This window comes from Stenella coeruleoalba, assembly GCF_951394435.1.
Source record: "Stenella coeruleoalba genome assembly, chromosome: 13".
In the NCBI taxonomy this organism is placed as follows: Eukaryota; Metazoa; Chordata; class Mammalia; order Artiodactyla; family Delphinidae; genus Stenella; species Stenella coeruleoalba.
In genome coordinates this window covers 32,800,899-32,817,472 of record NC_137159.1, presented here as the reverse complement: position 1 = coordinate 32,817,472, position 16,574 = coordinate 32,800,899, and the positions used below count along the sequence as shown (strand labels likewise).

Sequence of the window (16,574 nt, the reverse complement as noted above, 5' to 3'; positions counted from 1 at the left end):
TACAAAAAATTCACAAAAGACTAGTTCCCCCCCTTGAAGCAGAGCACATGGCAGTTGACACTGGAACAGATCAAACCACTGGCTGGGATTATAAGCCACGTACTGATCCAGAGGAAGAAAGTTACATGTAGTGGAGATTTTCAGTTTGAACATTAACATTTCCAAAGTTTGGCAACATTATGTTTTAAAATTATGCAAATTATGTAAACAAGAGGTACATACTTTAAATCGATCTACATGCAAAACTCCATGTCATGCAAGGACACCAAGCACCGGGATTTCTCTCACAGACAGAGCCCATGGCGTGCAGCACTCAGCTGAAGGAACAGCGATGGCAGGCGGGTGTGCCCAAATTAAGATTCTTTCCTCTTGATTCAACCTGCCTTTTCCCACTCATGATTATAAAACCAGTTTTCTAGAAAAACTATATAGGGAAAGACTACAGTCCTACAAAGCTAACCAGAATGTCTTCTTCCAGCCAATAGTACCTTTGCAGAAAAGGGAAGGGATAATATCAAGTGGTGGAACATGGTAAACTACTTTTATATCACACAAATTTATTAAGTTACCTGTTACGTATGTGGGCAAATCAAGAACACCATTATGCACTCTCTAAGCCTTGCGGTAAAGAAATTTAAGAGGTATAAGTTTGGATATAATTTTGCTCTTCTGTGGCATATAGATGAGTAAGGTTTCTCCCATGTAAGTCATAAATAAGTATATGTGGGTGTAGAGATACACACATGCACATTAAATATCACCAGTTTCAGATTAGCTGCAAGTCTTTTGAAACAGAGAAAGGAAATTTATGGTTTAAACGTAAGCTTAATGACAATTTACCACCCATGTAATGAAACAAATAAACGGATAGCCTAAGCAGTTACATGATTATTTCAGGAACTCTTCAATAAGTCATGTCCGAGATAAATCAGGATTGCCTCAGATAGCTTCTGTCCTTTGCGAATAAAATCACAACAAACTGACACTTACTCAGGGACATCTAGTGAATGTAATGGCTCCTAGTTATGAAGTAACAGAATGAGGTGGCCATAAGCTCTGTGCTGTTGCTATATGAACACAAGAGCAGCAGCGCTGAACTATACTTTCTGCTCAAGCAGAGACGTCGTCAAAGCTGCGCAGCAATGAGACACAGTCCCTGGAAATATATCACAGGTATAAATAAAGTTACAAACTCCTTTGTTACAAAAATGTAATCAAGGTAAATAATAAGATGTTAACAAATGCTTTGTCAATCTCTCAAAAGAGAAAGGGCAGGACAAGGAAAATAGCTGGCCTAACACCTGGCTCAAATTGTACAATCTTCAATCTATTTATAAAACTGTGTGAAATAAAAGTAAGGATGTTGAATGTTCTGCTTGGCACTTTTGTACTCTATCATTTTGCTTCTGAATCAAGTATATTAAATTAAAGCCAACCTACTACACATATAGAAAGCTACATATATCTATATATAAATATTTACATATGTATATATAGATACTTTCTTGTTATAAAAGATGAAGAAAAATAAATTAAAAAGCCAACCCCTTCCCTTTCTTCACCACATTGATATGCTCTTTTCATGCTGCTGTCCTTCAGCTTTAAAGTGCTACACTGAGTTATTGAGAGAATAAGAGTTCAATAACACTTAGTTGGCTTCATGAGGCTCATGTTGGAAAATGTGGCTTCACAGAGAAAAATACTTCCATTTAAATACACAGAGAGCATTGCTGGACGTCTTGAGCAGATCTTCAGAGATGGAGAAGAAAGCAAAAGTGTTGGGTGGTACTCTTTACAGAAGAGTCACACGTCTACCACCATCTTTTTGTGAATATCGAGGCCGCCTACAACCTGCAACAGAGAGAACAAATCAAACTTGACCAGGTTCGACGGACTCCCTTGTACTAGTCTAACCACTTACCAAAACTACAGCTTAAAAAACATACTACTTTAGCCATTTCCAGAAGCTGTTGTTTTTAAAAACCTGCATTGCCTTTTGTTAGAACTTTCGTGGCTTCCTTCTCCTAGGATAACATTTTCTTGTGTTCTAGCACTAGGGCTGGCAAATTTTTCTGTAAAGGGCTAGGCAGTAAATATTTCAAGCTCTGTAGGCCATGTATAGTTTCTCTTGAATTCTCTTCTCCCATTTTCTTTTTTAAACACCACTTTAAAATGAAAAAACTTTTTTAGTTCAAAAACATACAAAACAGGCCACATGCAGGATTTGGCCCACTCTTTCGTCTGTCGTTTCGACATGGCCTTTAGTAGTTTAATATTAAATGATAACCAGATGTTACCATAAAAACTGTCAGAAACCAAATGCAGGCTTCGCTGTCAGTCTGTTCTACAATATATCAAAAAGTAATAAATGAATAAAATTTTCTGCACATTACTTTCCCATGGAGTCAAATACTTGTAAAGTTGTTACAGACACCTCAGTGAATACTGACATGGCCATGTGAAGTGCAATTACCTGTATTATTATTTGGGGCATAAGTTTTATTAAGTATAACCTGTATAAAGAAAGTAAACCATAAATGTTCACAGCCTGATGAATTTTCAGAGCGAACACCCAAGTAAACAGCAGCCAGGGAGGGCATCACTGGGGCTTCCGTGGCCCCCTTCCCGCACTGGCCACCTCCCTCCTCCCAAGCCACCGCCCGCCAGAGGTGGTCACTATCATGATTTAACACCATAGGTTACTCTGGTCTGCTTTTATACATTTTATAAATGAAATCTTTTGTGTCTGGCTTGTTTCACTCAGCGTTGTTTGTGAGATTCATCCATGTTGTTCTGCATAGCTACATCTGTATTATTTTTAAACCTTAAAAATTTTTTTTTGGAAAAGAAAGCTTAAACAGCCAGCTAGTTCTACAACTTCTGTTATGAAAACAGCAGTTTGCTATCTTGCCCTCAAATTTCTTTTTACTTAGAGGCAATCATTTAGAATTTTCAGCTGATTCTCAGTATTTACCTATAGGTGTCCAAATAACACCCCTACATTGCTTTTTCTTGGATTCAAAGTTTTAGGCATCATCCACTGACTTCCCACCACAGAAGATGAAGATTATACTTTCACACACACCTCTCCCTTCTGTCTCCTACCACATATACTTCCCACCTCTCCCACGCTTCAAAAAATTGTATCTTTTTTTTGATTAGGCAGAAATTCAGCATTTTATTTATGACTATATAGAATACTACTTACAGCAGAAGAGAATTGTGTACTATAGTTACTTTTTCTTTCCTGCACATTTGTTTTGCTACAGTTAATAACTGATCTTTTTCTTTGCCAGGTGTTCTATGTATTTATCATTAATTCAACCCTAAACTTTGTTCTAAACGCACTTAAATATATTATGTAATTCTATCAATTTTACTGTCTTGAAATCACTCCCAGAGCTTTCCAACCTGCTCCCATCCAGGCCTGTCATCTATGGATCCTCCTTCACCATCATCCTAGAGATTTCCTTCTTTCATGTTGGACCTTCTGCTTCCTGGATCCCACATTGTCTTCTTTTTTTGATTTATAACCTTTTTATAGTGGGAGCACATCCTCTAGTAGTTTCCCAGAAAGGGAGGCCTTGCATACCTAAAATGTCTTTATTTCCACCACCTAGTTTGAGTTTACTGAGAGTTCTCACTTGAAAATAACTGTCCCTCAAAATTGTGAAGGCAATGCTTCCATTGCCTTCCAGTTGCCAACTCTGCTGAGAAATTTGCCACCATTATGATTCTTTGTATGACACCCTTCCCCTACCCCTCTACTTTAGCTCTTTGGAAGTTTGTAGAACCATCTGTTTGTTTTAAAATTTCATGACAATGTGCCTAGGCCCACATTTTTATATACTATGCTGGGTACTCAGTAAGTCTTTTTGGTCAAAGAAGCTCATTACTTTTGATTCTGACATATTTTCTTGATTCATTTTTGACATTTCCTTCCTTGCATTTTCTTTCTGGACCCCTAGCATCTGGGTGTTAGACCTCCTAGAATCTACTTCAAAGTTTAAATGTCCGAGAGCTCTTTTATATATTCTCCAATTTTTGTTTCAAAAATCCAATATATTATATCCCTGAGGATAACCATGACAGATTTTTGTTCTACTTTGAAAGTTGTCACTGGCCTTGCATAGCCTGCTTCTCCAAGCTTCTTTTTCAGGTGTTATCTCATCTCTATAATCCATTTTAGAGGCTTTCCTTGAATGTTTGGTGATCCATGGCTCTCTGCTCCTGTGGAAAGGGCACTAGAGCCTCCACATACAAAGTGGGGCTGTTGACTGTGGCCTGCGCTTTGAGTGATCAGTTAAGACCATTTCTGGAGATCAGATTTCCCAAAGAGGGCTGTCCCATCTCTTGCCTGGAGGGTACAAGTCTAGCTGCCAGGGAATCAGGTTAGGGAACTGAGCCTTTCAGGGATTCCACCTTATAAACCAAGTTGCTTCTCAGCTTTCCAAGTTTCTAGCTTAGAATTTTTACTCCTGTCTGCTAAACCAATTAACCATTCAACTTTGTAAGTTGCCAAATCTAGTTAACTATCCTCTCTGCTATTCACTTGGTCCTTGTGGGTTTATAACCTTTTGTTTTTAACCCATTTAATTTCAGTGGAGGTTTGAGAGGAAGCAAAAGTAAATAGATGTGTTCAGTCCACCAACTTTAATCCTGTCACTAATCATTTATAATATTTGTGCATGGTAAAGTATTCTGAAAATGTTAAAGTAGGTATGTAGTATGTGATCTTATTTAAAATAACTTCCTTGGGACTTCCCTGGTGGCTCAGTGGTTAAGAATCCGCCTGCCAATACAGGGGACACAAATTCAAGCCCTGGTCCGGGAAGATCCCACATGCCATGGAGCAATTAAGCCCATGCACCACAACTACTGAGCCTGCGCTCTAGAGCCCATGAGCCACAACTACTGAGCCTATGCACCACAACTACTGAAGCCCATGCACCTAGAACCCATGCTCCGCAACAAGAGAAGCCACTGCAATGAGAAGCCCATGCACCACCACGAAGAGTAGACCCCGCTCGTCGCAACTAGAGAAAGCCCATGGACAGCAATGAAGACCCAATGCAGCCATACATACATACATACATACATACATAAACTGTCTTTCTCTTTCACTGTTATAGCTTAAGAAATCAGAATAAAGAAAAATCAATGAAGCCAAAGTTAAGAGCTTGATAAATGTTCCAAAAAGTTGGCTTAATACACAAAACATTTTTCTTCATTCCTGAACTATGCCCTCCAAAAATACAAGTAAAGGCAATTTATCACAAAATGCTGAAAAACAAACTCAAAGCTTAGCTTATGTCTTCAGTGTAAATAGTACCATTTCTATACCTCGGGATGTATTTTAATTTCCTTTCACTGGTAAGTGATTTACATGCAAGTTTTAGTTTATATTTACTAAATGCAAGTAGTCTTCACTTATATACATCCTTTCCATTAACACTCCAGTCAAGAGTTTCCCTTTTTTGTTTTGTTCCCTCAAGTCTTGGAATTATTTTTTTTTCCTTCTTTCGAAAACTGGCTGCTACCTATGATGCCACTACCAGCATGGTCTCAGGTCGCACACAATGCGATGTCCGTCCACGGGAGTCCTTCAGCAAGTACTGGCAACAGTGAAGGAGGAAGGACTTCCCTGGTGGCGCAGTGGTTAAGAATCCACCTGCTAATGCAGGGGACACGGGTTAGAGTCCTGGTCTGGGAAGATCCCATATGCCGCGGAGCAACTAAGCCCATGCACCACAACTACTCAGCCTTCGCTCTAGAGCCCATGAGGCACAACTACTGAAGCCCAAGTGCCTAGAGCCTGCACTCGGCAACAAGAGAAGTCACCGCAATGAGAAGCTCATGCACCGCAACAAAGAGTAGCCCCCGCTCGCTGCATCTAGAGAAAGCCCGTGCACAGCAACAAAAACTCAACGCAGCCAAAAATAAATTAATTAATTTATTAAAAAACAGTGAGGGAGGAGACACAACGGAGGGACAGGACACAGAGCAGTACCACCTGGCACGGGTTCCAAATCTCAAGGCTCAAGCCTATCTAATCTCTTCCAAAAAGACCTCGAGTGTTCTTTAAACTAGAGCACCACCCTACTTTTTGAAACAAAATGCAAAGATAGTATTCCCTTGAGATGAAGAAAGATCCTTAAAGGATCACGTGAACTTCTACTTAAATGCTGAAGTAGATACTTAAGTCCTTATATAACACACAAAGTAATTTGTTTTCCCTGGTGTCATCTAAGTAAAAAATGAGAAGAGGAGGAAAGTCTTTTATAGAAAGATTTCCCAGTCATGACTGAAATTTTTCAAAACTTTTTCTTTGTTATCTTTGCCTTTCCTTTGCATTGCTCAGTATCTCTAGCTTACAGTTAAAACTGCTTTTAACACATCAAAAAGTTAGTATCTTTGCTTTAGGGGCAGGAGTAAAGAAGAGAAGTAGTAAACTGGAAGCTAAGCCGTTGCCCCAGTTTCCACCTAGAGCTAGTTGTCGAGGCCTTCCCACAACTGTAGCCCCTGCCTCTGTGGAGCCCTTGCCCCAGCGTACAAGGACTACCCATCAGTAGCTTAGAAAAATAAAATCACCCTTTTACAAGGCCTAGCTGCTGAGTTTAAGACGGACAGGGACTCCATTTCTGTTGTCCTCATGAAACCAAGCCTCTGGATTCCTAGCTGAAACTCATGAACTCATATTTCCCACAAAAGTATTTTCAAACAACCTAGCTGTTCATTTGGGAGGCTACCAATAAGTAAAAGTTACTAGTACCATTCTTGTGGCATTTTATCAGACAATCACTGAGAATAAAATCAGTAACACTTACAACAAAGAACATTTCAAAACCTTGAATATGGAGCAATTAGGCAAAATCAAAAGTAGAAATGTCTAGGGCAAAATAAAGGAATTCTCTATTAAGTGGTATTAAAAAGGTTTTCATGAAGTGTAACTAATGAATGTACTTACAGCACAGAATTCTTCAAAGGATATTCTTCCATCTCCATCCTTATCTGCATTTATTATGGTTTTGTCCACGATTTGCTGTAACTGTGTATCTTTCAGATTGTTCCCCACCATCATCTTCAGCACCTGGAAGAGTTCCCCATTGGAAATATAGCCATCTTTATCCATGTCATAGATACGGAAAGCAACTAAAAAGAGAGTAAGGAAAATCAATGGCAAAATCAAAGGCAATCACAAACGAATACTTTCAATGAGAGAGAGAACAATAAGCTGCCAAACAATTAGAATTCTACTCTGAGGACAGCTCCTTCCTACACAGAGATGTCTCTAGGTGAAAATGGTTAAGAGTATATGGGCTATGGGACTTCCCTGGTGGTCCAGTGGTTAAGACTTCACCTTCCAATGCAGGCGGTGGGTTTGATCCCTGGTCAGGGAGCTAAGATCTCACATGCCTCATGGCCAAAAAACCAAAACATAAAACAGAAGCAACAAATTCAATAAAGACTTTAAAAATGGTCCACATTGGGCTTCCCTGAATCCGCCTGCCAGTGCAGGAGACACGGGTTCGAGCCCTGGTCCTGGAAGATCCCACATGCCGTGGAGCAGCTAAGCTCGTGCACCACAACTACTGAGTCTGCGTTCTACAGCCCGCGAGCCACAACTACTGAGCCTGTGTGTCACAACTACTGAAGCCTGCGTGCTAGAGCCTGTGCTCCGCAACAAGAGAAGCCACCACAACGAGAAGCCCATGCAGTGCAACAAAGAGTAGCCCCCGCTCGCCGCAACTAGAGAAAGCCCACGCACAGCAACGAAGACCCAATGCAGCCAAAAAATCAAAAAAAAAAAAAAAAAAGGTCTACATTGAAAAAATCTTAAAAAAAAAAAAGTGTATATGAGCCATGGAATCAAGACTGCTTTGGCCAATTAGTGTAGCCTAGTGGTAAGTTATTTACCCTTCCTAAGCTTCATTTTCTGCACATATTTAATTGGGGCTAATAATAGTTCTAACCTCTCAGGTTCTTTACAGTACCGAATGAGATAATATACAATCAAAGACAGCAAATGCTATTACTATTATTCTCATTTGTATCAAAAAGAGTTCGTTTGCAAAGGATGTTTGCATATAGCCTGCACCTCAGAGAACTGTTATAAATACAACATCTCTCTAGTTAAGAGCTGAATGTTTTAAAAAGATATCAGATGTTCCCTATGATAGAGGCAGCCTATGTAAACCAAAATAGTGGACTTCTGGCTAAATAATTCTGAATACAACGAGTGTAAATAAAGTTAACCTAATCATATTAGAGCATTTCTTCTCACTTTCATGCCAACATTTTATAATAACTATAAATGGAATATAATCTTTAAAATTGTGAATCACTATATTGTACACTTGTAACTTATAAAACACTGTACATCAACTATACTTCAATTAAAAAAAAATCTCTTATCTAAGACATGTAATTCATATGGCTGTAGAAGGAAATTCTATTTTCCTTCTATCCAACTAAAAGCAACAATGACACATCATTAAAAAATGCAAACTGCAAATGTCCAGAAAGGATTTTCTCCAGAATGTAAAATTTTTGTTATGTTTACTAAGGATCTAGAATAAAAGACATCTTTTAGAATATTTTAAAAGGAGGTTATAATGCAGTATGGGGTAGTGGTCTTAAGAGGGAGAATGAACTCAGTGAAGAGAAATACTTACACCTCAACTTCTGTTCCTTATCTCCTTTGACACTGAACTGAGAGACTCCCTCAATGAACTCTGAATAAGAATAAAATATGTTTACAAATCAGAAGTTTCAATTTTTTACAAAGAAAAACAACACATACCCCCCCCCACACACACACACACAAACCCCTACGTGCTGACAAAAAGATATTTTCTTGCTGCAAAAGAAAATATTACTAGCTGTGTTTAAAACTGAAAAAGCCAAATTTGAAACTTCGTAACAAACGAGGTTCTATATATATACATTTTAATCTGAACCTGGAGTTCTCTAAAGTCAAATCAATTTAAACAAATATTTACTTACGCTACAGAGCATAACACTCAAAAAAAACCCCATATTCTTTAAGCTATTTAACTCTTTTTTCTTAGAATATGACAAAAGGAGGCTTTAAAAAAATTTACATTGTTTGGCAGGAAAAAAAAAATTTTGGATTTCTGGCTCCAAAATTCAGAATCATTTAAATAAACTGTTGGATGTTTCATTAACAAATGGTCATTTTTCTTCACTGCCTGCTAAACACTAAATCATAACCAGTTTTAAAGCCCTTCACTTATAATCCAATTCCTCAAACTAAAATAACAAAATCTGTTGATTCCCTGGTGAAATGAAATGTTTATTTACTTTAAAGTGTAGAATCAAATGGTTAATATTAGCAAAAGCGCTACTGTCTTCGTAAAATCTTAGATTAACTAAATTAATCCTTTCTATGATAATACTCATATCCTTATTACTTCAGCTTACTTTTTATTGCTGACTTAGTATTGTCTCATTCTTTTATAAAAGGTTTTAAAAATGTAGCTTCTAATATTGTAAGTTTCCCTAAAGTGAGACTAATTTTCGAACAGCAAAAGAAATTCTAAATCCCATTTTTCAGATTACCTTAAAGGGCAATTTGATCATTTATGACCCCAAAAGTAAAAGATCTTATTAGCCCATTAAGGTTCATATATCACAGACTTTGAGGTTTTAATGTAATCTATCTTTATAAGAAAACCAGTAATACACATTCAAGAAAAACTAAATTTTTCAGACATTTTTGTACACAGAGCTGTAAGATGCTATTCACAGATTATCTAACTGGTAGTTTAAAAAAAAACTACTTCCTTACCTTTAAAGTCTACTTCTCCATTCCCATCTGTGTCAAATATATCTATTACTCGCTGTACTAAGGGATTCTGTTGTAACTCAGGCAGAGACATGAACTCTTCCACACTCAAAGAACCAGAATTGTCCAAATCGAGCTTCTTAAATCTCTTTCCTAGCCTTTTAATTTCATCAGCATCAACTAAAAGCAAACAAAAAGAGGCAGCAAGATTTAACAAACAATTTTGTGATAATTATAGGAAAAAAATTCACCACTTATCCAAGAGTTTAATTTCCAATTTAAAGAGTTGCATATACGATTGACTAATTTCTTATAACAAAGAAAATATATCATAAAATTTTTTTTGTTACCCTTTTGTTTGTCTGCACCTGCCATAACATACAACCAACTGTATGCTGAGTAAGATATTACAAGATTAACAATGCTAAGCTGATCATGGAAGTCACGTGGTTTTACCAGGCAGACTAAATCAATCTCTATGTACCAGGCACTCTAATTTTCACTTATCTTGTAAAATTTTAATTTAGTTTATTTCTAGCAGTTCGTGGTTCAAAATTTGAACATGGTTTGAACACAGTTCAATATTCAAAGCCTCCCTCCAACGTTGCCAGCTTCTTGAATATTCTTCTAAAGATATTCTTTGCAAATATGAGCAAAGAAAACCCAGCATTTTTAGATTTTAATCCTTTAATTAAATTTTTAAGAAAAAATTTTATAAAGGTTAAATTTTTAAAGGTTACTATCCGTTTACAGTTATTACCAATATCCTAAAAATCAGGCCCAGATCTTTTTAAAACAGATCAAACCCGCCTTGGCAGCACCATCAAGTGCTTCAGCTTTGCACTTCGTACAAGCTAAATATAAAGAATTCCAACTTTTGGCACCAACTTTCATCAAAGATTTTTTTCTGCTACTTGGGATCATACTCCCTTAAAACAGATGAACAAGGAAAAACAAACAAACCTCACCCTTTTGACTCATCTTGTGACTCAGAGATACTGTTTTTCATATGTTTTGCCAAGCTGAAACTCATGTTATTTTTCCACTTTTTGTAAGGATACCTTTGGGAGGATTATCTTTTTTAGTAGTTGGAAGTGCCTACATATTCAATTTACATTATATTATACAAAGTATTGTAATAGTTAATCGTATAGTCATACATATATGTATGTCTCTAAAATTTAAGATATTAAAAACTTAGATATTTTAGTCTGAGTTTATAATATAGGTATATATTATAATAATATAGGTATTACTATGGAATGTTTACATGGAAAACAGCAAATTAAATTGTTGAGACCATACCCAGATCACTGCACCCTTGAATATACTCAGGAATAAATGTGAAATCTAGATGGTTTCCTATTTTAACAAGTGATTTCAAGAATCTTATTAATATTACCACATAAAATAATTAAGAAGTTGCCTTTAGAGAGCTCATGTTGCTACAGTAAGTTTAAATAAATATTTCCAACTGGACATATTAACGCTAGAGAGTATATAATATTAATAGAGATAGAAAGGTTGCTTATTCATTCATCATCTTCTCAGATGAAGAAACATTAACCACCTCTCTTTATTATACATATATTTTTTATCATTTAGAAAAAAAGAATGTAAGAGATTCCCAACAGTAGCAAAGAGATGCAGGCCTCTGGCTCTTCAAGCACTGTTATTACTACACACACACACCAAGCTGCTACTCCACTGTTAGGTGATTTTGAGGTTTCTCAGCATGAAAAGGAAAAGGAATAAGCAGAATGGTAGAAAAATAGATTTTCCTCAAATTTTAGCCAATTCTCCAAATTTGTAAAACAGTAATAAGTAGCAACAAGACTACTCCTTCAGGAAATTCTTTTAATAGCCACTTTATAAATAATTTATTACCTATTAGTCCATAAACAATTTAAAACAAAATAAAGCAAGTCTTATCAAATCTTCCTAGTGATAATCGTATCTTCAAAGAAACAACTAAATGCAATGTGGGATCCTGAATAGAATTCTGGAAAAGAAAAACTTTCCAGTGTCACAATTTCTTTTTTCACTAAAATATACAGTTTAACAGTACTGTAAAAATGTTAATTTCTTGATTTTGATAATGATAATTGCACTTCAAGTCTGTGAGATGTTACCATCAGAGGAAGCTTGGGTGAGTGATATTTGGGAACTCTATGATTTTCGCCACATTTTTGTAATTTTTCCTTAAGCCTCCTCCTATTTGTAACAACTCTTAATTTTTCTCCTTGTGTTTCATGACTTTGAAACTTCTGATCCAGTATTTTGTAAAATATCCCTCAGAGTGAGTTGCTGATGTTTTTTTCATGATTAGAATGCTTTGGGGCAAGAATACCATAGAAATGATATGTCCTTCGCAGTGCATCATTATCAAGGGGTTCATGTCAACATGTCTTTTCACTAGTGATGCTAATTTTGATCACTTGGCCAAGGTGGTTTCTGCCAGATTTCTCCACTATAAATCTACAATCTTTCCCTCTGTATTAAAATATATTGGGAGGGGGCTTCCCTGGTGGCGCAGTGGTTGAGAGTCCGCCTGCCGATGCAGGGGACACGGGTTCGTGCCCCGGTCCGGGAAGATCCCACGTGCCGGGGAGCGGCTGGGCCCGTGAGCCATGGCCGCTGAGCCTGCGTGTCCAGAGCCTGTGCTCCACAACGGGAGAGGCCGCAACAGTGAAAGGCCCGCGTACCGCAAAAAAAAAAAAAAAAAAAAAAAAAAATTGGTGGGGGAATACTCTGAGACTATTCAAATATCCTACTTTCTCCTCAAACTCTGATCTAATTGGAGCATCATCTAGGTAGGTCTTGTTTGCAAAATTTTATTACTGTGGTATTGCCTAATAATGATTTTCTTTTTCCCTCATTATTAACTGGACTGTTCCTGTCAAAAAACAAAACAAAACAAACCTGTCCCCTTTCCCTATTTGTTTCTTTATTCAATTATTCGTATCAGCATGGATTCATGGGTACTTATTTTATCCTATGGGTTAAAATCCAATGTCACATTACCTGTTAACCAAATTATTCCAGCTTTCTTCTTTAGGTACTACCTCAAGCTGGCTCCTGTGTGACTTTTCAACAATCCCCAATTTGAGCATTTCCTTATTTTCTGGCACCATAAAATGTTCCATTCTCATCCTGACTATGTATTTAAGAAGATATGCCCCAATCTCGTTTGTATGGCAGGATATTTAGAACTATGCTATAGAATGAAAACTATAGATCCCTAATAAGGGATCTTAGAGGTACTGTGGAAAGAGCCCTCAGATATGATAAAATTACCTATGGAGAAACATGTGTTTTTTTTTTTTTAATTTATTTTTATTTCTGGCTGCTTTGGGTCTTCGTTGCTGCACGTGTGGGCTTTCTCTAGTTGTGGCGAGCGGGGGCTACTCTTGTTGCGGTGCGCAGGCTTCCCATTGCGGTGGCTTCTCTTGTTGCGGAGCACAGGCTCTAGGTGCGCGGGTTTCAGCATTTGTGGTGTGTGGGCTTCAGCATTTGTGGTGCGTGGGCTCAGTAATTGTGGCTCGTGGGCTCTAGAGCGCAAGCTCAGTAGTTGTGGCACACGGGCTTAGCTGTTGCACGGCATGTGGGATCTTCCCGGACCAGGGCTCGAACCCGTATCCCCTGCATTGGCAGGAGGATTCTTAACCACTGTACCACCAGAAGCCCCGAGAAACATGTATTGAATAACCTTGTAAAGACTAGCACAAGAATGAAGCCTTATAGTGTTGTCGATAGAAGCTATTGGGTAGTTTTTCAACATAAAGATTAATTTAAAAGTTTTAAAGTCTTCTGTAAAATTCATCTTCTACAAAAGTAATGACTGTATTTCCAATGTTATCCCAAATAAGAAATCAAAACCACTAGGGGGCGCAGATAAAACCTTCATAAGCAGCTCCAAAAAACTGCCTAATTTTATAACAACCTTGTGATTACCCTAGCAGTCTAATATTTATATTCTACACAGAATACTTTAACAGAACAAAGCAAAGAAAGCTCCCTATTAATACTGAAAGAGAATCAAAAGGGCATATTATGAAAAATGGACATTTGTGCTGTGTCTTTTCCTTACAAATGAAAAACTTTCATCCACTTTAAAAGGTCTAGGTTCTAGAGGTATATCATAATTTTCCAATGCAAGAGGCAACACATGCTCTTGGTGTTTCTAGATTAAAATTATGACACACTTAAAAATTATTAATTATCAAATATACAAGAGCTACACATCAGCACCAACAAAAGAATTATCAAGTTGTAATCAAAACGCTAAAAAGAAATTTTAAACCAACTTTGGGAAATAACTGATATTCCAAAAACGCATTATTAAATATACAATTCTACAGGTTTTGACAAACATATACACCTACGTAAGCAGCACTGCAATCAAGACAGAAGCACATTTCTATCATCCCAAAATGTTTCCTAAGGTCCTTTCCAGTCAATCACAAACACACCGCACCCCCTCCCCACCACAACCCTAGGCAACCACTGTCCTGCTTTCTGTAACTAAATTCTGTCTAGAATTTCACATAAATGGGATCATAGATACGTACTCTTGTGTCCATCTTCCTTTTCTCGTTAAGTTTTTGACACTAATCCAAGTTGTTTCATATGTCAGTAGCTTCTTCCTTTTTATGGCACAGTAGTATATATATAGTCCATTGTACGGATATACTACAATCAGTTTATGCATTCATCTGTTAACAGACATTCCTATTGTTTCGTTTGGGACTATTAGGAATAAAGATTCTAAGAATATTATACTTAAGTCTTTTTGTAAACAAATGTTTTCCTGGAATTGCTGGGTCATAGGGTAAGCATACATTTGACTTTCAGAAACTGTTAAAAAGTTTTCCAAAGTGGTGTACCATTTTACACTCCCACTGGCAATATCTGAGAATTCCAGGAGCTCTACACCTCCTTGCCAACTCGTGAAATTGTGAGTCTTTCTAAGTTTAGCCACTCTGCTGGGTGGCAGCACTATGCAATTATAGTTTCAGCCTGCGTTCCTCTGAGGATTAATTATCTTGAGCATCTTTTTCATGTGATTATTGGCAGCTGATATATCTTCATTTAAGTGACTTCAAATATTTTACCCTTTTAAAAGGTGGGCTGTCTTTAAAAAGTTGTCTGATTCTCTCTTTATACTGATTAGTGCAAGTCCTTTGTCAGGTGTAGGCATTTCAAGTATCTTCTCCCAGCTTATAAGCTGCCTTTAAGGAGCAAAAACCTTCAATTTTGATGAAACCCATTTTTTTCTTTTATGATTCATGTTTTACAAATAAACTAAAAATCCTTGCCTATGGTGGTCGTGAAGATTTTCTCTGATGTTTTCTTCTAGAAGTTCCATAGTTGTGGCTTTTATGTTTAAATTTTTGACCCATGTTTTTTGTACAAGTAAGGGTAAACTTTTATTCCAGTTATTTTGTTCAAAAGGCTCCCCTTACACTGGTACCTTTGATGTTTTTGTCAAAAATCAGTTAACTGTATAAAGTAACATGTTGTACACCTTAAATTTACACAATGTTACATGTCAAATATCCAATTAAAAAAAATTTTTTTAATCAATCAATGGACTGCCCTGGTGGCGCAGTGGTTAAGAATCCACCTGCCAATGCAGGCGACACGGGTTCAAGCCCTGGTCCAGGAAGATCCCACATGCTGTGGAGCAACTAAGTCCATGCGCCATAGCTAGTGAGCCTGCGCTCTAGAGCCCGTGTGCCACAGCTACTGAAGCCTGCACGCCTAGAGCCCGTGCTCCACAACAAGAGAAGCCACCGCAATGAGAAACCTGTGAACTGCAACGAAGAGTAGCCCCCGCTTGCAACAACAAAGACCCAACACAGCCAAAAATAAATAATTAATTAAAGAAAAAAAAGTTTTTATCGAGTATAGCTGAATAAAAGACTAGAGTTATTTAAAAAAAAAATCAATCGAATACACACACATGGGTTTATACCCTCTACTCTGTTCTACTGATTTATTTATCTTATGCTAATACCACAGTTTTATGTTTTAGTCTTTAAATCAGGGAACACTGTCCTCACACTTCGTTGTTCTTTTTCAAAATTGTGCCAGCTCTTCTAAGACCTGGGTTTTCCCATATAGAATTAACAATTATTTGGTAATTTTTATTAAAACCCTGCTGAAAATGATTGGGATTGTCTTGAATCTACAGATCAATCTGAGTAGAACTGATACCTTAACAGTATCAAAGTCTTCCAATCTATGAATATGGTACCTCCCTCCATTTACTTAGGTCTTTTTAAGTTTCTCTCAGTGACGTTTCATAGTTCGGTGTATAGATCTTACATATATTTGGTTAAATTTACACTTGAATATCCCAATGTTTTTATTCTATTATAAATGGTATCTTTGTCAATTTCTTTTTTTTTTCAATTGTTCACTGCTGTTATAGAGAGATTCCACTGCTTTTTGTATATTGCCCTTGTATCCTACAATCTTGCTAATAAGTTCACTTCTTATTTCTAGGAACAGGATTTACTACATACACAACCATGTCATCTGAGAATAAAGACAGCTTTACTCCTTCCTTTCCAATCTGAACGTATTACGTTTCTTCTACTGGACTTAATGTACTGGCTAGAACTTCTAGTACAGTTTTGACTACTATTGGTCAGAGTGAAAAACTACTTTTTTCCCCATGGAAAGCATTCAGTCTTTCATCATTAAATAAGTATGATGTTAGCTATAGGTTTTTGGTAGGTGCCCTTTATCAGGTTGATAT

At 37.1% G+C, this 16,574-nt stretch overlaps 1 protein-coding gene across 3 annotated transcripts in view; it reads right to left on the bottom strand.

The window, feature by feature from the left end:
- Positions 1 to 137: 137 nt before the first annotated feature.
- Positions 138 to 16,574, bottom strand: part of PPP3R1 (protein phosphatase 3 regulatory subunit B, alpha) — an 81,282-nt gene continuing 64,845 nt past the window's right edge. For all 3 annotated transcript variants that reach the window (XM_079940608.1, XM_079940606.1, XM_079940607.1), the window contains exons 3-6: positions 9,812 to 9,988; positions 8,676 to 8,735; positions 6,968 to 7,152; positions 138 to 1,851 (exon numbers count right to left, since the gene is read on the bottom strand). In XM_079940608.1, coding sequence (XP_079796734.1) covers positions 1,804 to 1,851; positions 6,968 to 7,152; positions 8,676 to 8,735; positions 9,812 to 9,988 — 470 coding nt within the window. In that variant the 3' untranslated portion in view covers positions 138 to 1,803. The remainder of the gene's footprint in view (positions 1,852 to 6,967; positions 7,153 to 8,675; positions 8,736 to 9,811; positions 9,989 to 16,574) is intronic.